The following is a 27,849-nucleotide window of genomic DNA, read 5'->3' on the forward strand; positions in this document are numbered from 1 at the left end:
GATGAGTGTGTGCTGTCATTCAGGTGGTACAAATCTATTTGATGTGTGGGCGCTGGCATTCAGACGGTACTACTCTATTTGATGTGTGGGTGCTGGTATTGAGGCGGTATTAAAAGAGTATTTATACCCTTTTTATCAACTTTTAAGTATTTTTTCTCATTTTGACTATGTTTAAGTATATTTACTCATTTTAACAACCTTTAAGTATTTTTACTTATTTGAAGTACTACTGAGTATTTTTACTCAATGTAAGTACTGTTAAGTATTGTTACTCAAAGTAATTACTTTAAAGTCTTTTTAATCACTTTATTTCCTGTAAAGTATTTTTTACACATTTTTACAACTCTTAAGTATTTTTACTCTTTTTATCAACTTTTAAGTAAGTTTACTATTTTTTTCAACTTTTAAGTATTACATTTTTTTTAAAACTTTTAAGTATTTGTTCTCATTTTGAGTACTCTTAAGCGAATGCACACGTGCAGTGCTGGCTTGTGTGTGTGTGTGCATGTCTTTAAGTGGCACATGTGTTGCAACGGTGCGCCTTGCAGGTGTCTGTGTGTGTGTGTGTGTGTGTGTGTGTGTGTGTGTGTGTGTGTGTGTGTGTGTGTGTGTGTGTGTGTGTGTGTGTGTGTGTGTGTGTGTGTGTGTGTGTGTGTGTGTGTGTGTGTGTGTGTGTGTGTGTGTGTGTGTGTGTGTGTGTGTGTGTGTGCGCACAGTACAGGCTTGTGTTTGTGTGTGCAGTACTGGCTTGTGTTTGTGTGTGCAGTACTGGCTTCAGGGCCGGATTACCCATAGGCCGTTGGGGGCGAGTGCCCTGGGGCACCAGCCAATGGGGGCACCCAACATTTTTAAATAAGAATTAAATAACATAACCTTAACATAACCCTAACCCTAAAACCGAAATAAAGTAACCAAAAACCGAAAAGAAACTAACAAAATCCGCAAATTTTGTTGTGCACCTCAACTTGAGGTCGCCCTGGGGCACCACATAGTGCTAATCCGGCCCTGACTGGCTTGTGTTTGTGTGTGCAGTACTGGCTTGTGTTTGTGTGTGCATGTCTTTAAGTGGCGCATGTGTTGCAACGGTGCGCCTCGCAGGACCGCATGTTACGTGTGTGTGCAGTGCTGGCGTGTGTGTGTGTGTGTGTGTGTGTGTGTGCGTGCCTGTGTGTGTGTGTGTGTGTGTGCATGTCTTGAAGTGGCGCATGTGTTGCATCTTTGTCGTGCTCAAACGGACGGACGGACCCACACACACGGTCAAATGTAGAGCGGCTGGCACCGCTAAAAAGAAAAATCTTGAAGGTACAACACCATTTCATTTTCTTTCATTTTATTTCTTTCTGTCCAGGTCCAGTGGTGAGGCTAGTAGGTGGTGGACGGTGCTCTGGCACGGTGGAGGTCTATCATAGTGGTCAGTGGGGGACGGTGTGCGACGACGACTGGGACAGCAATGATGCCGCGGTGGTTTGTAGAGAGCTGGGTTGTGGGAGCGTTACAACCACTCTCACACCAGATTATACAAAAGGCATCGATAAGATCTGGATGGATAATGTTGCTTGTTCTGGTAGTGAATGCTCTGTGACTCTGTGCTCACATCGAGGATTTGGGAAACATTCCTGTAGCCATTCAGAAGATGTTGGTGTTGTTTGTTCAGGTAAGATACGTAAACTGATTGATCTTGATGAGATAGAATTACTGTTGATAGAACCTGGATGAATATTTGATTCCAGTTCACTGAATGAGTGGAGTTCAATGTACTCAAAAGCATTAACACTCAATTTATAATTGCAGTTCCTCCAAATAGTGATCGGGAACAGCAGTTGTTCAATGTGAGATGTTTTCTTCTGCAGGACAAACATCTACTGGATCATCTTATAGACCATCGCCTAGATTGTCTGCATCCAATTCAGCTCTTTCACCAGGAGAGCAGTTGATCCTCACCTGCTCAGTCTCACCCCTGCTCTGTGCACCTCTTCTTGTTAACTTTTACAAGGATGGATCGTCCATTCGACGTCAGACCAGCGGTGAGACGTTAACACTGTCCAGTGTCGACTCTTCTCACCAGGGACGTTATACTTGTCAATACTCAACTCACAGCACCACAACAAGCTCCTACAGCAGCCCAGTTAACATTGTCGGTGAGTCAGGACTTTTTATGGGACCTTTTGGAGCCATAGATCATGATAGAAACTCTACAAACAAACCTAACCGAGGATTAATGGAACAACATTATGTTATTATAATTACTATATTATATTTTTGGCTTTTGGCAGAGATTAGAGGGAAATTGATGCCATGTTTTTAACCACTTGAACCCCAGCATGCCTATTCTGGTGGGAACATTTGCCGAAAATAGCCGATCTACAAGCCCACAACACGTCGCGCTGCGATGCGTTGTGAGCTTACAGATCGGCTATTTTTGGCGAAGAGGTGTAGATGGAAAAAAGTGGTCCAAGTACAGTTGTAACTCAGGTCTGTTTTTTACTAAGAACAGAGGGTTTCAGTGCTTAAATCCTATGTCAAACTACCACTTGTTTCCAAGTGACATAACATCCAGAAAGTATAGGCTTGATTGGCTGCTTTTATAAAAGCACAAACTACAAATATACATGATTGTCAAAAACTATTATTAAAACAGCGTATTCTTTTACATTCATATGCTACTATTTTCAGTGAGTCTCCCAAAGCCCAGCATCTCAGTGAATCCTGTCAGTGAGGTTACCTGGGGTAACACAGTTGACATCACCTGTTCCATCACAACTCAGTATTTGGGTGGAACCTTCACTTTGCAAAAGACCTCAGGTTCATTTAGAAAGAACCAAGTGAGGAAAATAACTATTTCATTATTTTACTTAACAATGGAGTGACATAATTCTGAAAGTACAGCTGCTGTGCAGCAATGGTCAGGCCGGTCTGGACCTATGTGCAGAGTTTTGTTGATACTCATAATGAGTTGGCAATGGCCGATATCGAACGCAGAACCTTGTGACTCAAAGTGGAGTGCTCTACCAACCAAGCTACCCAGGCACACACCATGTTAGTTACTGTTCAGTACATGGATTTAGTGAGAAATATAACCAAGCAAAGGTCTGTTATTTAAGGGAACCGTTTGCAGAATTGTACTTCCACTTCTGCTTATAGTCTCTATATACCACAGCATGAAACTCATCCATGCCCTCCGTTGACATGATCAATTGCTCTACTAAGTAGCTATCTGGTAAATATTATCAATTCAAATGTTACACCTACTATTTAGTTAAATTCAGAACACCTTAAAGGTTAGGTCAACATCCCTAATGTGGACTTTGTCCATGAAGGGTCGTACCGATGTCAATATGAAAGAACTGTTTCAAGAAGACCCTTCAAATCTCCTCAAAGTAACTCTGTTAGGTTCTCTGTTACAGGTGAGGCAAAAAACGATAGCATTATATTATGTTAACTGCTTAAAATGTCTAAGAATTCACACCCTGGACTCAATGGTATACACCAACGTTTAGAAATAGTCTGAAGAATAGTCTGAAGAATACATTAAAATTGACAACTAAGACATGTCTTAATGTTCCAGTATAAAATTATGTTTCTGTGTGACCAGTGAGGCTGCCGCAGGCCAACATCTCTCTGACGACGCCACACGCAGAGCTGGTCTGGGGTCCTGGGCATTCAGAGGTCACCGGGGGTTACAGCTTCTCCATCACCTGCTCCATTCTCCCCAAGTATCCTGGAGGCTTCTTCTCCCTCATCTTCGCTGGCTCCAACAGCAATATCAAGCAGCAGTCAGCAGTCAACCACTCTGCCTCTTTCCAGTTCCCTGCAGCAGAGTATGAACACCAGGGCAACTACAGCTGTGTCTATGAAGTCACCGTATCCACACGCAAGTTCACTTCTAAATGCTCCGAGCTGCTCAGCGTCTCAGTCAACCGTGAGAAGATTTATATAAAGGATCAGCAAATACACACACTATCACACACTAGATCTCTGTTACTTGTATCTTTCAAAATGTTATATAAATACATTTTTAAATAAAAAATAAAAAAAAATTCTTCCAGCCTCTCCGATCCCTCTGCTAGTGGGCGGAACTGTAGGAGGTGTGGTCCTGCTCTTACTTGTGCTGCTGATCGGTCTCTGTCTGATGTGGAGGCGGAGACACAGAAAGCCTGTGGTCAAGACTGATCCCACAGCCTGTGAGTAATTATCTCCGCCAGGCCGAAAGGCCGGGAGGCTGACATTATGTTTTTTACCCTATCCGTGTGTGTATGTCTGTCTGTGAGCAACAAATCTCGGACACAGCTGGACCAGTTGCAGCTTTGCATGCACACCCCCAGTAGGCCAAAGAATTAAGCACCCACATTTTTTCATGAATGCTTTATGCTGTGTTCTTAGATGAAGATGCAACTGCCCATATAGGCCACACCCATTTTGCGTTTTCTACAAAACCCACTTTTTGCTACTCCTACACCACTGAGGAAGATTCTAATTCTTAAAGGAGATGTACACCATGTTCAAAGTGGTTGGATAGTGGCAGCAAAGTGGATGACAAAATGATTTCACATTTAGAGACAATGAATGATAAACTTAAACGGTCACTTCACCAATTTTGCATCCAAATCCCGTCTTAATGAAGTTGAGTTCATAAATATGATGATGTTGTGTATTTTGTTTTTTTATTTTATTTTGAGCGTGATTTCCTCTACTATGACATCATAATAGAACATGTCAGTTATTCCTGGACTACAATGGACCATGTTTTGTGTAGTTCCAGTCAGATCGGCCCTCCAGCTGATGTCTCATATAGTGCGTGCCAAAAATCCTGAAGGGGGCGTCAACAAGTGTCTTTTGGTAGCAGCGGACATCTTTGAGGGGTATAAACCAGGTTGACTTAACATTGCCCAAAACAAACATGTCTGCGCTACTATGCCACGCCCCCCGTGGTTCCTGTTAATATTGCAATTCGTGTTTGGGTTGTGAACTACAAGAAAGTTGACAGTGATACAAGAAGTGAGAAATTGGTAACGGACATACAACACGTGGGTGTGGTTGTGCTGGTGTAGCTATTTACTTCTCTGTCTTGAGAGCCTCATAATCATAAAAAATCCCCTAATGTGTTAAACATCTGCAAAATATGAAGGTAACAACATCTCTCATTCAATCTGATGCATCAACTCTAACTAATGCTATGCTCAGCATATTCTTTTGACCTCACATCGTGTAACAAATAACAACATTTCTGCATCCCCCGTTTTAAAAAAACGTTTCGTGCTCGGGTAGCAGAATCAGTAGAGCGTTAGCCTTTGAATCTTAAGGTTCTGGGTTAGCTCCAGGGCCCAAGTTAGGTGCTCTACCTCAGCAATTCAGCTTCCAAGGGTCTAGCTACTTACTTTTAAAAGTATATTTTTACTCGAGTAATTCTATTTTACTTAAGGAAACTTTCCTCAAAGTGAGGGTGCTTTTACCTGCTTACAATATATAGTGTGTAATTAGATTAGCTTTTCTTTCTGTTTTATTTCAACTTCCTCTTATTTTTACATATTTCTTTGTCCTTTTATAAACGTTTATTTTGTGTATTAATGCTTTGTTTATTAATATCTTGATGTTTTGTGTAAATCTGTTTGAATTGATTTATCGTTGAAATGCGCTATATAGATACACTTGCTTTACTGTGTACCAGTGTTGGAATTCAATGAGATCAAGCTAACATATAGCCTATATGACACCAACACTGGTATACATTATGTATGTATGTATTTCTTCCCAAGGTGTGATGAACACCTACAACACAGTGGTCAGAGCCAATGATGAAGGTGATGAAGGAACCTATGTTAATGCAGAGGCCTTCACCTGTCACCAAAGCGACAATGATGACAGCGATGACTATGAGAACGGGTCAGTTCACTGAGGGTTTGAAATGAAACTCACTTGAAGAATGTCTCAAGTGAATTAACCTGAGTGAAAAGAGATAACAATGCAATACTATACTGATCATAATAGCCTAATAATAATAATCATCATCATAATCATCATCAGCAACAACAACAAAAACCACAGCAGCACACATGAGGTGTCATCTTTTCTTTTAAGTTCTTTTAAGTTTAAGTTGGTTTTAATGGAGGCTAAATGTGTTCCCATCTCATGTGCCATTCATTAACTTATACACACTACACTGAACTGATGTAAATTTGATTGAAACTTGATTGATATAGCACTTCTCACAGAGAGGACTAACAAAGTGCTTTACAGAGTAGGATTTAGACCTGAGGCCAATTCTAAAAACACCTTCTAGGTTTTCTGAAAAATAACTACACACAGAGGTGTTCCCGGCTTGAAAGGTATATATAACAACGCATAGGTGTAACAACGCAAACACGTTACACACATATTAAGATTAAGGACATTCCACAAACACTTGTTTAAACAGTAGTGTTTTAGGCCGTTCTTAAAAGTTACAAGGCTACAGCTCTGAAGTCCTGTGGAAGTAAAGGGCTTTACATTCCAAAGTCTGGGAGCTGAAGATGAAAGGCTATGTCACCTTTAGTTATTAGTCTAGTACGGGGAATAAATAGTAGACCCTGGTCAGCAGACCTTAAGGTCTTGCTGGGCATATAAGGTTGGAGAAGGTCAGTTAAATATACAGGGGCCTGACCATGTAGATATGTGAGCACCACGCCAGTCCAAGGCGGCCATGACCGAAGTAGTAATATGACACCTTCTGCTGGACCTGGTTAAGAGTCTCGCAGTAGCATTTTGGATTAACAATTATCTCTAACTCATGGTGTGAGACAAGCGACCTGAGCTTTGTAATGTTCCTAAGGTGGAAAAAACATGTATAGGACTTGATGTGCGTGTCGAGGTGCATATAGTCTGTTCAAAACTGGTGCCAAGGTTTCTGAGGTTGGAGCGCACATTGGTTTTGAGGGATCCAATACAACCAGCCACCTTAGGAACAATGCTATCAGAGGCAACAATGAGCACCACAGTTTTAGCCTCGTTTAACTGAAGGAAGTTACTCGCCATCCAGGCCTTAATGGCACACAAACACTCCAGCAATACATTAAAATTAAAATGATGTCTTCTCTTGTCGACCTCAGAGACTTCATGGCAGCCAGCAACATGCACAAACAAGTCTACAACCCTGGTGCTGTAGAGGAAGAGGAGGAGGAGGATGATGCTATCTATGCTAATACAGACATGTACCCCGAGAGCAGCACCAAAGAACACCTCAACCCTGGAAGGAGAGTAGTGGAGGGTCAGAGTGATGAAGAGGAAGACAACATCTATGCTAACTATGATGGCTAGTAGGTAAAGACCATGGTCATCATCAGCTACTTTGAATACATTCATGTCAGTTCAGAATTCAGTTTATTTAGTTGGTTCAAATATGTGTTACATTGATTTCATTACAGAATTAAAGCAGTACCATACATGTTTGTTATTTTGAGTTATATGAACACATTTGGATGTCAGGAGAGGGATCTCCTGTGGTAGAATTTTACAGTTAGTTCATGTTTGTATATTTTGAAACATTCAATCAAATCATTCAAAATCATTCAGTCTACACCTTGTATATTAGCATGTTAACAAATGGTAGCCTACTTTCATCTTACAGATCTGCATGGGAGATGACGGCATTGTCATCAATTGGGATTGTGCAGAGGGGGATTTTAACCACTTAAGCCCTATGGCAAAATTGCTTATCCAGAAGCTCACAAAGTGTCGCATTACTATGCATTGTAAACTTTTAGATCAGCTATTTTCACTATTCTTGAAAATTCATAAAAAAAATACATTTTTTGCTTAATCTTTTGAAAGTTTGCTCAAAATAGGGATGCCAGAGTTCATGTGGAAGGTCTACCCACTGAATCTATATTTATTGCACGGAAAAGCGGACGACAAAATGTATATTGAACCGCACACTTCTTTATGACCTCTCCCACACTGATTCCAAAATTGCCCTCTGACGAGTGGCTGAGATTAAAAAAAGAAATGCATTGTTTTCATGCATTAAAATCTGATCAATAAAACATTACATCTGACTCTTTGCGCAGGTTCAAGTCCATTGCTTCCTATAGGTGATATAAGCAGCTGCCTAGGGCGCCATCCCGAGGGGTGTGCCAATCTGAAAAAAACAATCATTGTCTCCGCCAGGCCGAAGGCATGGCGAGAGAGTATGTTTTACCCCCCGTCCGTCCGTCCGTGTGTGTGTGTGTGTGTCCGTCCGTCCGTCCGTCCGTGTGTCCGTCTGTGAACAGCTAATCTCCGACACCGTTGGCCCGCTCGCTCCGAAACTGTGCACACACACTCCCTGGATGCCAATTGAGAACCTCTGCCCTAAATTTGTCACATATCCCTGTTATAGCGCCACCAGGAGGCCGATTTGTGCAAAACCCATTTACTCCTACAGATTTTATCCAAACGTCATGCAAATCGGTACACATTATCTCTATAGTCATGTGATCAACACGGATCTGTCCGATTTTCCATATTCCATCCTCATTGGCTAAGGTTGGCTTCCAAAGTTTGCAGGATTGGTCAGTTTTGAACAAAATGCCTCAAATCATGAACGCAGCTTGCAATTTCCGTGAAATTTCACACGCACATTCCCACTAGGCCGAGGAAGAAATGGCACCCTTTTCACATTGGCCTGTTATAGCGCCACCAGCAGGTCTAATCTTAGCAAAACACATTTTTGGAACAAAAGCCTCAAATCATGAATGCAGTGTCTGATTGCCGTGAAAAGCCTAAGAAGAAATGACAACCCTTTCACATTGGCCTATTATAGCGCCACCAGGAGGCCACAATAACGTACCTGACCTGGCGGAGACCTGTGCTCCGAGGAGCACTTTTTCTAGTTTCACATCATTTGCACATCTCATCACTGTTTGGGTCTATTAACCTTGCTGGAATGGGCACCCTGACTATAGTTCGTAAGCTATACAGGCTACTACCTGGGAATGTCTGAAGGGGCTGTTCGCCCAGGGCGCCATAACGGCTAGAACCGGCCCTGTGCAAGGGGGCCTTAAGTCTGTTAGTCATGCTGCAGTGGGACTACCCTGCGGCTCTGCCCTGGAACCCTGTGGAGGTTTTATTTAATTTATTGACAGCAATGTAAGTAATGCCGAGCCATGCCAAGCCTAAACTTCAAACTTCAGTGAATGTTGGAAACGCAAACATTGTGTCAAATAATACAATGAATTCATTTGTAATATTGCAACAAATTAGCTTTGAGTGTAACGTATGATGAGGATCGCTTACTCTACTCTGGCTGCTGACTAACTAGTAACATCTTCAGTAATGCTTCGCAACACATACTGTGCTTCCATTCTGGGCAAACCAAGTTTGCTGGCAGTTTGAGGGAAACAGTGGCATGTTTGCAAAGCACCATCTCTGGATATATCCAGCAGATTAAAATCAAGGTCAACAAATATAGGAATCACAGGAATGACTGCAACTTCTCTCTTTGACTACACAAGCGTGAGCCAATCATTATTCACACAACATAACATGCCCCTTATGACATCACTCCCCCAGCTACCCAAACTCTGTCTCTATTGATGTCCATCCATCTCAACCCGTAGAGTCAAAAAAGTCTACAAAGGTATAGTTTATTGGAAGTACATCATCATTTATAAATGGACTTGTTTTTTTTGGGCTCTATTTTCCCTTTTCCTTCACATTCTCATAAAGTGTATCCAAAATACACTCACTTATTAGCTTTGCAAAAAATACCTTTAGTGCATTTTATTAGCAGGAGTTTATGGCTGAAAAACATGTTTCTCACTTCCTCATGTGACAAGAGCATTCACAGGACCGAGCTATTGCACTGAGCTGTGTGAGAATGAAACAGACGGTAGGCATTAGACAGTATAGGCCCAATACACATATCCACACAAACTACTTTTAGGGTGTGTTTGCATGTCATGGTAGCTTGAGGATGTCATGGAAAAAAAGAGGTTGGGAACCACTGTGAGCATGTGCAGTGAATGAAAATTGTCCAACAACAAACAGGAAGACACTGATTAATACAATGTTATTGTTACTTTTAGTGTCATGTTTGGCTTTATGGCTATTTTCTCCCAGTTTAGAACAGTAGAAACAAAATCTTACCTTCTATACCGTGTTCATAATCAGTTTGATCCAACTACTTTTGAACCATACTGTTTATTGTCATGGTGATCAATGATGATAAACTAAATAACTATAGAGAATGTAAATGGAAGAGAACTGAATGTCAATATAGAGGAAGTCTCAGTTCATGGTTTCCTGCACATAGAGCTCACCACATCTTCCTAATTCGGATGGAGTCTCAACTCCACTGGAGACTGACAGAGAAGACTCTATCAGTCTCTCCACCATGGGACTCTTAATATGGAGAAAAATCCTGTACTTGAACATGAGTGAGTGCCTGTTTTTATTATTTCCTGTGTATTAATATATTTAAAATGTGTTTTGTACGACGTTTTTTTTTTTTGTCAGGGCTTTTGTTTTGTGGATGCTGCGAATGTTAATCAATACTGTTTTGTACACTGCTGATATACATAATATGTGTATGTGAAAAAATCAATACAAAACCTAAAGGATAAAAAATATATTTAGAATAACTGTATGTCTATAGGCGTGCTTTCCCCATTAACAAATTCTTAAAGTTTCTATTTGAATCTGGGTGAAGTGAGAAGTGTTGTAGCTAAATAAGAGAGAAGTATTTATGATAATAGCTGGTAGCCTACTGACTGTATGTATGTATTGAATATTAAACCAACTGGTCACAGCCCAGCTTTTCTGCGCAGTGTTGTCTGCTGTTAGATAGATCCCAGAAATACATTGTGACATTGATATTGTGAGTTGTTCAAATTGCTAGACTGTTTCAGCTTTTTTGATATTCCAGGGTTCAAATTCACAGAGTGAACGACTATACTGGTCGTGGGCACAACACAACTATAACAAGTGGTGAACGATATTGTTGGGGTCACTGTCAGAGCGATTTGGTTTGACACTTCACCCATGTTCAACATCATTATCATTCATCAGTGTGGATGCTCACATTGTTATCCTTATCTATCATATTTCGTGTGGACAGCCCTTTATTGTGTATGTACAGTATGTAAACACATTTTGTTAAAACATTTTTTTCCAATTAATGTATTTTTTAAATGTATTTCTTAAGACATTTGTTCAATCTGCTGTGTATTGCGTATATATTTTAGACTGTGTATTGTTATGCTGTCCTCTACATTGCACTGTGTATGTACTGTGCTGCACCATTAAGTAGGACATGGTCCGATCATTTCGATGGCAGCCGTTGAGGCCTTTGCCCTCTTCAGTGGTCACATGGTTTCACCATGTAGTCTCTCCAAATAAATGCAGTTACAGTTTCTAAACTATGTTAATGTTGTTAACGCTCATAAAGCTTCAAGAAGTTATTGGCCTCATCACAGAATTAACAGAATTAATGTTTACCATATTAATTGTGAAGTTTCAATGTACTGTATGTATAGTATGAGTGACAACTTACATTTCTATATATTTTAGAATCGGGCTATTTTTGTGGCAGGCCGTGTGGTGATTTCCTCCTAACCATAAGATCAAGAATATCATCGTGTGAAAAGAGGAAGAAACTGTTAGAACAGAGAATACGTTTAATCTGCATGTTACTTTCATGTTACTTACAGTATACTGAGTTGTAATGACGAAGGTTTTCACAATGAAAAGTAGCCTACAATACAATATCACATTTGCACGTTCCAAAAATCATCCCCAAATGTTTTGCTTTATTGTCCCTTTGCAATCATGGTGAAAGTCATTTTTGTCTCCGCCAGGCCGAAGGTGTGGCCGAGAGTATGTTTTCACCTCTGTCCATCCGTCCGTGCATGTGTCCATCCGTGCATGTGTCCGTCCGTCTGTGTACAGCTAATCTCCGGCACCGTTGGCCTGATCAACGTGAAACTGTGCACACACACTCCCTGGAGGCCCGATCAGGAACCTCTGACCCACATTTTTTTAAATATTACTCCTATAGATTTTGTCCAAATTGGTACACATTATCTCTAGTCACGCGATTTAAACTAGCGATTGAAAACATAAAGTGTTAATGAAAATGTCTACTAACTAAGGTAATAAAATCAAGTTTAACGTCTGGCCAAAACCTCATTCGGTTCTGTTGAGAGTATAATATTGCGACCGGTAGAAGGTGAAATCTGCTGGGCCATTAATAGAACTACATGCTGTAAGAGAACCCGGAAGAGAGCTTCAATCCCAGCGCCGATTCCTTGGGCCTTGGTACCCATTATCTCTATAGTCATGTGATCAAGACCAATCTGGCTAAGATTGGCTTCCAAGGTTTGCAAGAGTGGCCCGTTTTGGGTAAAAAATCCTCAAATCATGAACGCAGCGTCCGATTGCCGTGAAACATTGCTGGCCCACAATAAGCTACCTGCCCCAGCGGAGAGCTGTGCTCCAAGGTGCACATTGTTCTAGTCTATCAATGTATTCCAAAATGTAATGCCACTGGTGAAATGTGATATGTTGACATGATTAGAAAATCATGAAAGTAACTCAGTATGCTCTGTTTTTTCACCTACTACAGTGTCTGCTTTCCTGTACATACCTTCACATACAGGTCAGCACCTTCTCTGAAATAAACATAATATATTTTGAAAAAAATGAAAAAAATGGAAATACATACATGAAATTAAATGAAGACTAAATTAAGATTTTAATGTGGATGTTTTTTTTTTTTATAAGCTGCCCAGATCAGATTAGTTGGGTCTTCTCTGTGCTCTGGAAGAGTGGAAATCTATCATAACAACAGCTGGGGAACAGTCTGTGATGACTCCTGGGGCACGAATGATGCTGAGGTGGTTTGCAGAGAGCTGAACTGTGGGAGGGCACAGAGTGCTCCTGGAAGAGCACATTTTGGCCGAGGGAATGGTCCAATCTGGATGGATAATGTGGGTTGTTCAGGAAGTGAAAAGTCTGTGACTCAGTGCCCACACAATGGGTTTGGTAAACATAAATGTGGTCACAGTAAGGATGCTGGTGTCACCTGTTCAGGTAAGAGTGGATGTTGTGTCACTCATTTGAAATAAATGATGGTGTATGAAAAATCACAAAGGTGCAATTAAAACATTTCTATATGTTTCTTTCCTTCTTTCTGACCAGGTTCAGTGGTGAGGCTAGTAGGTGGTGGACGGTGCTCTGGCAGGGTGGAGGTCTATCATAGTGGTCAGTGGGGGACGGTGTGCAACAACAGCTGGGACAGCAATGATGCCGCGGTGGTTTGTAGAGAGCTAGATTGTGGGAACGTTACAGCCACTTTCACAATAAGTTATGGAAAAGGCATTGGTAAGATCTGGATGGATAATGTTGCTTGTTCTGGTAATGAATGCTCTGTGACTCAGTGCTCACATCCAGGATTTGGGAAACATTCCTGTGGCCATTCAAAAGATATTGGTGTTGTTTGTTCAGGTAAGACATGTAAAATGTATTAGAAATGATCTAGTTCAGATTGCATCACTTTTGATAGAACCTGGATGAATATTTGATTCCAATTCACTGAACAAGTGGAGTTCAATGTTCACAAAAGCAGTAACACAGTAATTCATGATTGCAGTTCCTCCAAACAGTGATCTGAAGCAGCAGTCGCTCAATGTGAGATGTTTTTTTTCCTGCAGGACAAACATCTACTGGACCATCTCCTAGATTGTCTGCATCCAATTCAGTTCTTTCAGCAAAAGAGCAGTTGATCCTCACCTGCTCAGTTTCACCCCAGCTCTGTACACCTTTTCATGTGATTTTTTACAAGGATGGATCTTCCATTGGACGTCACACCTATTTAGAATCCCAACAGACCATGTTAACACTGTCCAATGTTAACTCTTCCGACCAGGGAAATTACACTTGTCGATTCTCAACTCGCAGCACCACAAGCGCCTACAGCAGCCCAGTATACATCTTTGTTGGTGAGTCAGGAGTTTTTATGGGACCTTTTCTGAAGCCAGAGATCATGGATTCAGTAGAAACTCGACTGTCTGTCCACGATGCTGAAGATCCAGCTCCAAGTAGAATCCAAATGGAATTAATTGGAGTGGGACTATTATGTTAAGAAGTATTTTTGGCTTTTTGAAAGAAATTAGAGGAAAATAAAAAGTACTGTAACGAATAGTGTAACGCTAAATGTATGTTTTTTTAAAAAATCTTCTGTCAAACTGTCCTACATCACTTGTATCCAAGTCACATAAAAATCCAGACATTTGGCTTGATTATATGCTTTTATAAACTACAAATGTTATACATGTTTGTCAAACTAGGCATTGGTCAAAAGTTGACAAAGAAAATAATATGCAATGCTAATAATTAAAATGGACAACATTAAGGAGAAACACACAGCTCGCTCTGTCCTCAGAAGTGAGGGTAATTCAGCCAAACGAAACAACAATATGAGGAAAATGTTCAGAGTCAACGAGAATCACAAAACACATTCGGAGTGGTTTACACACCATTACTGACTTTACAGCTAGAACACCCAGCAGTGCGAGGGTCTCCTCCTCTCTTCCAGACAAGCTATACATGCTTTTACACCAGATTTTAGATCACAGATAATCAGACTCAGAATAAACTCCAGTGTCACGATCACATTCACATTACAGGTGTAAAGAAGTGGGTGAACTTCGTTTTTTGCTGTATGTGAAATATCTTTCTTTGTGTGTGTGAGCAGTGAGGCTGCCGCAGCCCAACATCTCCCTGACGTCTCCTCACACAAATCTGGTCTGGGGTCCTGGGCGTTCAGAGGTCACCAGGGGTGACAGCTTCTCCATCACCTGCTCCATTCTCCCCCAGCATTATGGAGGCATCTTCTACCTCAACGTCTCTGGCTCCAACAGCTATGTCAAGCAGCAGTCAGCACCGAATGCCACCCACTCTGCCTCTTTCCAGTTCCCTGCAGCAGAGTATGAACACCAGGGCAACTACAGCTGTGTCTATGAAGTCGTCTCCACACGCACGTTCACTTCTAACTGCTCAGAGCTGCTCTACGTCTCAGTCAACCGTAAGAGACTAATTCATGTAAAGGGTCAAGACCAGTGGTGGAAAATGTTTTAATTTAAGTAAAAGTATCAATACTGCAATGTAGAAATACTCTGTTACAAGTAAAAGTCCGGGGATGAAAATGTACTTGAATAAAAGTACAACATTATTGGTATCAAAATGTACTTAAAGTACGAAAAGTAGAAAGTAAGCATTTCACAAGTTTTCCAATGTATAAAATGTATAAAAATCTTTTGAAAATAGCCGATCTACAAGCTCACAATGCATTGCGATGCAACGCATTGTGAGCATAGATCGGCTATTTTCAAATGGCCAAAATGTATATAGGGCTGAAGTGGTTGGTGAATGTTTTTGTAATAATAATCAAAACCTATAAAGTAATTAGTAACTAAAGTTTTCAAATAAATGTTGTGGAGTAAAAGTAAAATATTTGGATCCGAGATGTAGAGGGGTAGAAGTAAAAGTATTGGAAATTAGAAATACTCAAGTAAAGTACAAATACCTCAAACTTGTACTTAAGTACAGTACTTAAGTAAATGGACTTAGTTACGTACTTTCCACCACTGGTCAAGACACATCTTCAAATGTAGATCTCTGTTCACTTACATGTTTCTTTCTTTCTTTCAGCCTCTCCAATCCCTCTGCTAGTGGGCGGGACTGTAGGAGGTGTGCTCCTACTCTTACTTCTGCTGCTGATTGGTCTCTGTCTGATGTGGAGGCGGAGACACAGAAGGCCAGTGGTCAATACTGATCACACAGCCTGTGAGTAAACATCTTCATCTTTATCAACATATTCCACTGATTTCCAACTCCAGTCCTCTATTAGCGGATTACTGCTGGTTTTCATTATAGTCATCTAATGGGGACAGTGCCTGATAGAGCTAGCTAGATAGTTGACTCAAACACAGTTCATAAAGATGAAGCCACAGAGAGTTTATTATCACACCATAACCACTTAAACCCCATACGTTGTTGAACGGAGTCCCTCATGGCTCTATACTAGTGACCTTTCTGTTTCCCCTAGACGTTAAGTATCTTCGCTGAAAATAGCCGATCGACAAGCTGTGAGCTTGTCGATCTGCTATTTTCTGCAGAAGTTTTGCACAGAATTCGGATACTGGGGTTTAAGTGGTTAACCAAACACGATGCTCACCAGTCCTGATAGTAATCCACTTCTTTGTGGGTGTGATTGTACTGATTGTACGGATTCTGTAGCTTTACTTACTGTAGCCTTTTCTTCGCTGTTTGAGAAACTCATAATCATAAAAGAAATCCCCTAATATCCTAAACAATGTTAAAAACCATGAACATTATCAACATCTGATCTCTCATTCCATCTGGTGCATCAACCCTGTTACAGTGTTCACCTTGTTACCTCTGAACCTGTTACTGCTCAATCCTGTTACTTCCAGTACAATTTATTCCCAGGTGTGATGAACGCCTACAACACAGTGGACAAAGCCAATGATGATGAAGATGATGATGATGATGATGATGATGAAGGAGACTACATCAGTCCAGATGTCTCCACCTGTAACCATGGCAACGATGATGACAGTGATGACTATGAGAACGTGTCAGTACGGTGAGTGTTTGTAAATGAACCTCATTTGAAGAACGCCTTAAGAGATAATAATTATAATGGTAATTATCATCATCATCATTCAAAAATAAAGGCCCAAAAATATCTTTACAAATATATTTATATGTCATCATCATAATAATCATCATCTTGATCGTTATTATCGTCATCATCGTTATCGCCATTGCACATAAGGTCATTTCTTTTTGAAGTTCAAGTTGGTTTTAGTGCAGGCAAAATGTGTTCTCATCTCCTTTGCTGTTCATCAACTTATATACTGAACTCATGTCTTCTCTTGTCGATCTCAGAGACTACAAGGGAGCCAGCAACATGCACAAACACGTTTACAACCCTGGTGAGGACGAGGAAGAGGAGGAGAATGATGATGATGATGAGAATGGGTCAGTACACTGAGTGTAGGAGCCAAACATGTGGTTGGACTAACTCAAATGTATTTGTTATTTACTGTGTGGGCACCGGGTGTCTCTGTATTAATGTCAGGTGTTTGACCTGGAAGGGCAAAGAGTCTTTGACCGCTGTGGCGTGAATGTTTGTTTGTAATGCTGCAATGTGTGTGTTTGATTTATCAATGGAAACGGGAACATCTATCAACATGTTATCATATTTATGCTGATGTATGGGTTTGGGGCTATAATATATATAGGCCATTTAACTTTTTTTTTAACTTTATTTGACTTTTTTTTTTTAAACGGAAATTCTGCAGATGATGTGTCCCAATTTTTTTTTTACCACTTTCAACCTGGTGTCCCTATTATGGGAACATTTCTAGTGTTTTTTACCCTCAAGATTGGGTGCAGATGTATGTGACATCTCATCTTTTCTTTTAAAGCTCAAGTTGATTTTAATGGAGGCTAAATGTGTTCCCACCTCCTTGTGCGGTTCATTAACTTACAGACATTACGTCGAACTCATGTCTTCTCTTGTCGGCCTTAGAGACTACAAGGAAGAGGAAGAGGAGGAGAATGATGCTATCTATGCCAATACAGACATGTACCCTGCGAGCAGCACCAAAGAACACTTCAACCCTGGAAGGAGAGTAGTGGAGGGTCAAAGTGATGAAGATGAGCAGGACAACATCTATGCTAACTATGATGGCTAATATGCTATAAGACCATGTTCAACATCAATTTAAATAGATTCAGTTCAGTCAGTTCAGAATTCAGTTTGATTCAATTTAATTTATTTTTAGTTTGGAATCAAGTAGACAAATCTTTTCATAAAAGTTGTGTTATATTTATTTAATTTGATGAATACAATATAGGCCTACATAACATGTTTGTTATTTTTAGTTGTGAGGAGTAGAATTGTCATTATAAAGTCTGTGCTATTTTATACACAAGTAAGTATTTTATGTTGACTTAACCCTTCATAAATGTTAAGTCAACACTCATGAAAAACACGTCTCCCTCCCTCTCTTCTCATCTACTGTCTATCTCTCTCTGTCTCCTCCTGGAATTGGAACTGAGCTTTAGTTCAGTGTATTGCTTATTTTTTTTATTGGATACAGGGAGAGTGGGCACCAAGCTTGTCAAATTGTCAATTTTCTTCCAAAAACAGCACTAGGTCGCCCCCTTGTGACCAAGAAAGTAATACGTTTAAAGATCTCTTACTCTTGTTGTTCTTCTGTTCATTTCTACACAAACCAAAGTAAATCTTTGGATGTTACTTTTTTTAAATTTTTATAAAGCTATATGTATATATTGACTTTAAATGTTGATCATGATATATATTTTGTATCATTCCGAATGGTACAGCATTACTGTTGATAGTTTAATAACATTGTATAGAAAGGTTATGATGTTATATTCTTGAGTGTTTGTTATTACTATTCAATAAAATGCAGTGTGAACCAAATTACAGGGAGAGTTCAGTGTGTGTTCAGTGTGTGTTATGGTGCCTTCTATTATTTATTTATTTGGTCTGCCCTACTGGCGAAATATCCTGTCCAGTCTGTTATTGCTGCTCATTCAATGTACAATATTATAGTATGCTAACACGTGATGGTAGCCTACTTTCCTTTTACAAATGTGCATGGTGGCATTAGCATAAGAAAGCTCAGTAATATTGAAACGAGTTAGAGTCATGCTCACACCCGTGGTGTAAAGATGGCACTATAAGCTCTGCCTGTGATTGTTTGATTGAAGTACTTTATTTGGAAAGACATGGGGAAAGTACATGGAAGTACAGTTAACAATACAAGGTCCTCTAAACTGGATCGCCCATAAAAGCACGGCTCGTTTCAAATGAGATCCCCAAAGAGATGAGATCCCCAGTGTTCATAGAACTTTACACCGAGGAGAGGGGCCTAAGTGTAGCCAAGTTGTTTGTGCCATGTGGGAGATCACAAGATCCCCAGACCCACTTGGATCCCACTCTGGAGCTGCTTCCTCAGCTCCTAACTGCCCCTTGTCCCTGGACTAATTGGCTCACACAATTTTCAAATGCTATGTAGCTAAGCTATGTAGCATAGCCTACATAGCTCGCTACTTAGTACAAATGGAAATTCAAAAACATATTTCAAAGTTGTTTTAGAATATATTTGAAAGGAAATGATGAGGAAGAGGAACAGATGACAGCGTCCGTTTGAGGTGTATAGTTACAGACTCAGCATTTGAAGATTGTGGAATAGTTGTCATGGCTTGTTGAGTCACTAACCTTCCCCTACCACAGCCTCAGTTCCTGGCTCTCAGTTACATTTCAAGCTTCCAGTAACCTGCAGCCCATCTTCCCTGTTTTCTGGAATAACTCACTTTTACTTGTACCTAGACAAGTCCAAAATAAATTACCTGTAAATATACTTTTGCTGGTCCTAGTATTGATGATTTTGTCACGTTCCGCTCCTCAGCCCTTGGACCGTGACTGCCCTTTTATGGTTGTGGACACTTTAGGCCTGTTTAGGCCTCTATTCTGTTGTATCTTTACAATTGTATTTCTGTCATTCTGTTGATGCCTTTTTGCTTTATTTTGTAGTATTGTTTCCTGTCTGCCTTGTTATCGCTTCCTGTCTTGTCTCGCCAGTATGTAATTGTAATATTTCTCCACCTGTGTCCTGTTGTGCCCCAGCCAATCCCAGTGTATATTGAGGTTTGAGTTCACCTGTGTCCTGTTAATCCCTGTCTATTTAAACCCTAGCAGTGTTGGCATAATTTGTGGGCTGGCTGTGGCTCAGGAGTTAGAGCAGGTCATCCAATGCATAGATATATTTAAGTAAACACTAGATGACTCACCCGGCTGGCCAACGGAGACCGACGTTGCCACATGACGGCCATCTTGCAACAGTCAGCTCGGTCATTCATAACATTGTCTATGGTGCATACATTGAAATAACCATAGCTTGCTCAATTTTCATCCGATTTTCAAACGGTTTGGTTTGTTATAAACATCAAAGATGTAGTTATGATACTATAACGAAAAAACATCACATGGATGCACCTGGGACGTATCATCAGTGTTGTAGCCTGGGGTCATAGGATGTTTCGGGTCTCGCAACATACACCCTCACCCAGGTGACCCAGCCAGGGTTGATCAAGCCCCGACTTACGTCCCAGGTAGCTACCCACGGTCAGTCCTAAATAGGGAAAGACAGGGCCACTCAATACGCTTGTCCGAAACTACTCTGCCAGGAATGGGGGAGAGCGGAGGCTCTGGCACGTGGAGGGGCTAGGCTCTGTGGATGGCCTCCTGGCCGGGCTCCTCCTCCGTCTCACCAGGTCCAGGACCTGAGCGTTGCACCAGACTCCCCCGCTCCAAACATTTCATTCTGGTGTGATGGTGTCTTGGCCCGTGGTGGTACTGCAGGCTCCGTTGCGTCTTGCTTGAATGGTCCTCCTAAAGGCCTCACCGTGGATTTGTTGGGCTTCTTCCTCACGGAAGACACAGACTGGGGCGCCAACCCAAACTGCTCCCGGATGCCGTCTACATTCCGGCTGTCACCCGTCTCTCCGGTGATCACCAATCTATTCCTGGTTGTCACTACTGCATACTTATAATTATAATCATGGACTTCAATGTGCATATATATATATATACACACACACACACACACACACACACATACACATACGGTATATATAAATAAACACAATTTTAACCAATCTGTATGGTAGAGTTTATTAATACAATATAACTAGCACATCGGTAATGGTTTCCTTAATCTTCCATTGAGAAATGTATACCCTGGTGTCGTGTCGGACATCTACTGGTTACAGTAGGCCTGAACCTCAATAGCTCAAAAGCAGATTCTTAAAACCCTGTTTTAAAACCCTGCTTAATAAAATCTCATTGGTCATTATAGTGTCATGATTAGCTCTATGGCTTTTCTTCTAGTTCACAACAGTAGAACATTTGTTTTACCTACAAATTATTATACACTCCGTGTCAGCAGTGCCCATACCCTAGGTGGGGTTGGTGAAAGGGCCTTTCTGTGTGGATGTTCTCCCCGTGTCTCCTAGGGTAGGTACCCTCACAAAAACATGCAGTAATCCTGGTCACTATACTGCCTCCCCCTGGTAAGCCGGGGCACCTGACGGAGGGGAAAGGAACTGGTTGGAATAACGTGTTCCTTCCACGTGCTACGTCCAACAAGGGAAACTCTCCCCTGTCAGGTGACAAGAAGGTCAGTTGGCTCTCATGCATTGAAGGAGGCATGAGCTTGGCCCTGGCCTCCCTAGGTTGGCAGAGGGAAGGTAGTGCCCAGGATTACATAGACAATTGGCACTGGGTGTAAAAAATGGGGTTACAAAATCGTGGGATAAAAATTTAAGATAAAAGAAGCAAAACAAATTATTATACAAATATAATTTTTCGTTCATAATCAGTTTGGTCTGACTGTTAACCCATAGTGTTGATTGCTTGTTATTGGTGATCTATGCATTTAAAATAAATACCTACATAGAAAGTAAATGGAAGAGAACAGCATGTCAGTAAAGAGGAAGTCTCACTGTTCATTTCCTGCACAGATTCTAGATTCTAAGAACTCACCACATTATATTTGGGGTCTTCAACTGACAGAGAAGACTCTATCAGTCTCTCCACCATGGGACTCGTAATATGGAGAAATATCCTGTATTTCAACATGAGTGAGTGCCAGGTTTTATTATTCTATCAATTGATGTTTCATGTATTTAGATAATGAAAATACAGGTATGACTAGGTCAATAGGTCAGTTTGTCAATAGTTGATTTATCATTTAAAACTATACTGTATAATTATTTAATAGATCATAAACAAATATTGAATTAATGAGTTATTCATTACTTATGTGTTAATCTTTTAAACTATTAACAAGCTTCTAGTACACTACTTACTAGTGTAAATAGTTGGTTAACAACATTCATTACGTGTAAACCATCTCTTCTGCCAACTCCTCTTACTATTCTAATATCAGTTCTGGAAAAGACTAAACCAGAGCCCTCTTCACCAGTCAGCCACCCTTCCTCTCCTAACAAATATATTTACTAACCTTTAAATAATGATTTGTTACAAACTTCTTAAACATGCATTTATTTGTGTTTAGATCTATTTTATGCTGCTATAAGTCATGAATTTACCTATCATAAGTAATTTACACTGTCAATCAGCCCAGTACAGCCATACAGTATACCTGTACATAATATTTATTGCTGCTTATTGTGGGCTCGCTGCAGATATACTTCCACATATTTTGTGCTTGAATGTATGTAAGTTGATCATGAAAATCATCAAACCCATCTTACTCTGGCATACAACATAATTCAAACTTTAAACAACGCACAAGATGTTTTCATGGTTCAAATGGTAGTTGATTATGTAAAAAAAAAAACAGAAATCACAAATGTTGTTTTTTTCTGATTCTTTTCCATGTGTCTGTGTCTCCAAGTAAATACAGTTAAAGTCTAGAAAAACATGTTAATCTTAACACTCTTAAAACTCTTTCATGAATGAATTAAGTTAATTAGTCCAGTCCATTTTTTAACATTACCGTTACGAAGTTACATTCTCCAGGATACTACTCATATAGATTTTGTTCAAAACTCACACAAATTGGCACACAATCTCATTGTGGTCAAGAAGTATGTGTCCGATTTTTCATATTACATTCCGATTGGCTACGATTGGCTTCTGAAATTTGTGGGAGGCCGGGAGGGACCCGTTTGGCAAAAGATGGCACAAGTCATGAACACAGCGTCCTATCTGTCCCACATTGACACACATTGTTATTATTATGTTTAACAACGATGGACACAAACAAGATACAGGAATACACATTCCAAAAATCTCAAAAGGTGGTGTTTTACTTTATAGTCCCTTCGCAATCCTGGTGAAAGTCATTTTCGAGATGAGTCTCTGTATTATATCCATGTGTTTCTTGCCACTGGTGATATGCTGACACATTAGAAAAACATGAAAGTAATCAGCTTGCTCTGTTTCCCCCCCCTGCAGTGTCTGTTTTCCTGTACATACCTTCACATACAGGTAAGAATGTTTTCTGAAAATAAAGGAATAAAAAAGAAATAGCTATATTTTGAAAAAAGGAAAAGTTAATGAAATGATACTTTTAATGTGGATTTATTTTATTTTATTTTTACTGATAGAAGGTGCTCAGATCAGATTAGTAGGGTCTCGATGCTCTGGAAGACTGGAGATCTATTACAACAGCCGGTGGGGAACAGTCTGTGATGACAGCTGGGACATGGAAGACACTCAAGTGGTTTGCAGAGAGATGGATTGTGGGACAGCTTCAAGCTTCCGCAACTATGGGGGTGGCAGTGATAAACCAATCTGGTTGGATGATGTCGCTTGTTCTGGTAGTGAATGCTTTCTGACTCAATGCTCACATCGAGGATTTGGAACACCCTTCCAAATCCTGACTGCACCCATCCAGAAGATGTTGGTGTGGTTTGCTCTGGTAATATTTGTAATCTCTTCTTTCAAAATTGATCTTGTTAAGATAACATTACCATTGATAGAACCTTGGTGAATATTTGATTCCGAATCACTGAAGTAGTGGAGTCCAATGTTCACAAACGCAGACTTATAGTTCATTATTAAGATAATAATTAAGATGAACACAAATTGATGTTTTCTTCTGCAGCAGGACTACCATCTCCTATTCTGTCCCCATCCAGTTCAGCTCTTTCACCAGGAGAGACGTTGATCCTCACTTGCTCGATTTCAACCCCGCTCTGTATACATCGTAATGTGAATTTTTACGAGGATGGATCTTACATTGGACAACAGACCAGTGGGATATTAACACTGTTCAATGTCGACCCTTCCCGCCAGGGAAGTTATACTTGTCGATACTCAACTCGTAGCATCAGAAGCTCCTACAGCAGCCCAGTAAACATCATGGTTGGTGAGTAGGGTGCTTTTATGAACTTAACCGGTACTGAGGGTCAAACTATGAGTAGAGTCTAAATTAACTGGACTCCAGGATTAATGGGATAAGAAGAAATATGTTTGGCCTTTGGCAGAGATTTGAGGAAAATAAAAACTGCTGAAGTATAGTCTCTAACCTCATGTCATGTTTTTTAGAACTTCTGTCAAACTACCTTGCATCACTTGTGCCCAAGTGACATAAAACTCTTTACACATACTCTATATATATAACTTTATACATGTTTGTCAAACACTGAGAAATACATTGTATTAGTCAGCTAGTTGTTTGTTTCAAACTCCTTAAAATAATATACTGTACAATGTTTAATGATTAAAACAGTTCAGTCAGACAACTCTTGGATTGGATTAGAATATATATTTATTGAGCAAGCTTGAGCATGGATATAGAAAGCATAAGGAAGCATAGTTTGGCGTCAGGCCTCTGAATCCATTCACTCCCTGTAAGAATAACATTTTAATAAATGTTACATGCCAAATAGCATTTACAGGGAATGAATAAAGACCCCCACGGGGATCTAGAAACAGAACCTACAGGTGGATGCCGGGGAGGCGGTGGGATGAGACTATTCATGGTCAGCAGCATACGTAGGCAAGCAAGGGCAGCAGATCCGGCAGGATCTCGGCAGCAGAGCAGCAGCAGCGTCGCACGTCAGAGCAGCAGAAGAGCGTAACCAGACTGAACAGGTAGGCAGAGCATTACTTATAACCCACCGACCAGGAGAAGAGTGCATGTGACTTAGTCACCTGATCGGTTAGCCCAATCCCTGAACTAGCTCCGTAAACTGCGCCTCATTTCATTATTTTTTATTTTCAGTGACTCTCCCAAAGCCCAGCATCTCAGTGAATCCTGTCAGTGAGGTTACTTGGGGTAACAAGGTTGACATAACCTGTTCGCTCTCAACACAGCATTTTGGTGGAACCCTCACTTTGCAGCAGACCTCCGGTTCAAGAAATATCCAAACCACCAGTGGCACGTCATATGCCTTCAAAATCCCTAAAGTGTACTTTGTTCACGAGGGGTCATACCAATGTCAGTATGACACAACAGTTTCAAGTAGACACTTCAACTCTCCTGAAAGTGACCCTGTTAAGATCTCTGTTACATGTGAGGAAATAACTATTTAATTAATACAAGTATTTTAAATTACAATAGCCATACATTTTAAACTAATAAACAATGCCAATAATTCAAACTTTAACTTTATTTCCCACTCATATCCTACTATTTTCAGTGAGTCTCCCAAAGCCCAGCATCTCAGTGAATCCTGTCAGTAAGGTTAACTGGGGTAACACAGTTGAGATCACCTGTTCAGTCTCAACTCAGCATTTGGGAGGAACCTTCACTTTGCGGCAGACCTCCGGTTCATCTAGAAACGGGAAAATTACCAGAGGCAGCTCTTATACCTTCAACATCCCTAATGTTAACTTTGAGCATGAAGGGTCGTACCAATGTCAGTATGATACAACAGTTTCAAGCAGACCCTTCAAATCTCCTCAAAGTGACCCTGTTCAATTCTCTGTTACAGGTGAGGAAATAACTATTGCATTCATTTTATTATTTTAAATAACAATGTAGCGACATAATTCTGAAAGTACAGCTGCTATGCAGCAATGGTCAGTGCCGGGCAGTTTGAGGACTGGTCTGGACCTGATGGACTCATCTACCAACTCAAACTACATAAAAAAGTCTTTACATTTTGGTGAAAGTTTCAAAGTGATAGCATAAATGACTGATTTGATTTTTTGAGTTTTAAAATGTAGATGGTTACTGTAGGGCCACCATTTGTAGAATCGGCCCACAATGACAGTTGAGGAAGTTTGTCATAGGAATGGACCTCTGTGCAAAGTTTTGTTTATTTTCATGCATGGGAAGGCAGGTTTCCTTATTGGAAGAGATACGAACAAGAATGACCGGCAGCACAGCTGCTCGGCCCCTAATAATATACAATGCTAATAATTAAAATGCTCTTTTCTCCTTTTCTTCCCCATTCATATCCTACTATTTTAGTGAGTCTCCCAAAGCCCAGCATCTCAGTGAATCCTGTCAGTGAGGTTACCTGGGGTAACACAGTTAACATCACCTGTTCCATTTCAACTCAGCATTTGGGTGGAACCTTCACTTTGCAGCAGACCTCTGGTTCATTTAGAAATACCCAAACCACCAGTGGCACGTCATATACCTTCAACATCCCTAATGTGGACTTTGTCCATGAAGGGTCGTACCAATGTCAGTACGAAAAAACTTTTAAAGTTTCAAGTAGACGCTTCAACTCTCCTCAAAGTGACCCTGTTAGGTTCTCTGTTACAGGTGAGGAAATGAATGAAAGAATACATTCAATTGGATGACTAAGACATTTCTCAAAGTTCCAGTATAAAAGTATGAAATATATCTCTGTGTGATCAGTGAGGCTGCCGCAGGCCAACATCTCCCTGACGACTCCATACGCAGTGCTGGTATGGGGTCCTGGGCATTCAGAGGTCACCAGGGGTTACAGCTTCTCCCTCACCTGCTCCATTCTCCCCCAGTATCCTGGAGGCTTCTTCTACCTCACCTTATCTGGCTCCAACAGCAATATCAAGCAGCAGTCTGCAGTCAACCACTCTGCTTCTTTCCAGTTCCCTGCAGCAGAGTATGAACACCAGGGCAACTACAGCTGTGTCTATGAAGTCAACGTATCCACACGCAATTTCACTTCTAAATGCTCAGAGCTGCTCAGCGTCTCAGTCAACCGTGAGAATATTATTTTTATAAAGGATCAGCAAATACACAGACTATCACAAACCTGATCTCTGTTACTTGTATCTTTCCAAATGTTAAATAAATAAATACATTAATATTTGTTTCTTTCTTTCTTCCAGCCTCTCCAATCCCTCTGCTAGTGGGTGGAACTGTAGGAGGTGTGGTCCTGCTGCTGATTGGTCTCTGTCTGATGTGGAGGCGGAGTCACAGAAAGTCTGTGGTCAAGACTGATCCCACAGCCTGTGAGTAATTATCTCCGCCAGGCCGAAAGGCCTGGGAGGCAGAGATTATGTTTTCGACCCTATCCGTGTGTGTATGTCTGTCTGTGAGCAACTAATCTCGGACACAGCTGGATCAGTTGCAGCTTTGCATGCACACACACACGCAGTAGGCCAAAGAAAGCACCCACATTTTTTCATGAATGCTTTATGCTGTGTTCTTAGATCAAGACGCAACTGCCCATATAGGCCACACCCACACCCATATTCCGTTTTCTTCAAAACTCACTTTGCTACTACTCCTACACCACTGAGGAAGATTCTAATTATTAAAGATGTACACCATGTTCAAAGTGGTTGGATAAAGGCAGTAAAGTGGATGACAAAATTATTTCACATTTAGAGACAATGAATGATAAACTTAAAGGGTCACTAAACCGATTTTGCATCCAAATCCTGTTTTAATGAAGTTGAGTACATAAATATGTGTATTTTGTGTGTTTTATTTGATTTTATTTTGAGCATGATTTCCTCTACTATGACATCATAATAGAGCATGTCAGTTATTCCTGAACTACAATGGACAGCCCATGTTTTGTGTTCCAGTCAGATCGGCCCCTCCAGCTGATGTCTCATATACTGTAGATAGCACATTCTGTGGTTTCCTGTTAATATTGCAACTCGTGTTTGGGTTGTTGACAGTGATACAAGAAGTGAGAAATTGGTAACGGACAAACAACACTTCTTTGTGGGTGTGGTTGTGCTGATGTAGCTATTTACTTCTCTGTCTTGAGGGCCTCATAATCATAAAAAAATGTGTTAAACATCTTCAAAATATGAAGGTATCAACATCTCTCATTCAACTCTAGCTAATG

The 27,849-nt window shown here is 40.6% G+C and overlaps 2 protein-coding genes across 2 annotated transcripts in view; both read left to right on the forward strand.

The window, feature by feature from the left end:
• LOC308099406 (uncharacterized protein) overlaps positions 1-18,340 on the forward strand; it is a 64,541-nt gene extending 46,201 nt beyond the window's left edge. Inside the window, exons 33-51 of the mRNA XM_080448146.1 lie at positions 1,349-1,654; positions 1,851-2,138; positions 2,674-2,822; positions 3,458-3,479; positions 3,593-3,919; positions 4,068-4,181; positions 5,754-5,880; positions 7,083-7,289; positions 9,523-9,589; positions 10,265-10,388; positions 12,575-12,607; positions 12,733-13,041; positions 13,150-13,455; positions 13,662-13,949; positions 14,705-15,034; positions 15,661-15,795; positions 16,462-16,618; positions 16,924-17,016; positions 17,570-18,340. Coding sequence (XP_080304272.1) covers positions 1,349-1,654; positions 1,851-2,138; positions 2,674-2,822; positions 3,458-3,479; positions 3,593-3,919; positions 4,068-4,181; positions 5,754-5,880; positions 7,083-7,289; positions 9,523-9,589; positions 10,265-10,388; positions 12,575-12,607; positions 12,733-13,041; positions 13,150-13,455; positions 13,662-13,949; positions 14,705-15,034; positions 15,661-15,795; positions 16,462-16,618; positions 16,924-17,016; positions 17,570-17,735 — 3,548 coding nt within the window. The 3' untranslated portion in view covers positions 17,736-18,340. The remainder of the gene's footprint in view (positions 1-1,348; positions 1,655-1,850; positions 2,139-2,673; positions 2,823-3,457; positions 3,480-3,592; positions 3,920-4,067; positions 4,182-5,753; positions 5,881-7,082; positions 7,290-9,522; positions 9,590-10,264; positions 10,389-12,574; positions 12,608-12,732; positions 13,042-13,149; positions 13,456-13,661; positions 13,950-14,704; positions 15,035-15,660; positions 15,796-16,461; positions 16,619-16,923; positions 17,017-17,569) is intronic.
• An 8,643-nt stretch (positions 18,341-26,983) lies between these two features.
• Positions 26,984-27,849, forward strand: part of LOC308098815 (uncharacterized protein) — a 4,665-nt gene continuing 3,799 nt past the window's right edge. Inside the window, exon 1 of the mRNA XM_080447262.1 lies at positions 26,984-26,998. The gene's annotated coding sequence lies outside the window, so the exon portion shown is untranslated. The remainder of the gene's footprint in view (positions 26,999-27,849) is intronic.

Source organism: Gymnoscopelus braueri (genome assembly GCF_963280865.1).
Source record: "Gymnoscopelus braueri genome assembly, chromosome: 13".
NCBI classification, from domain to species: Eukaryota; Metazoa; Chordata; class Actinopteri; order Myctophiformes; family Myctophidae; genus Gymnoscopelus; species Gymnoscopelus braueri.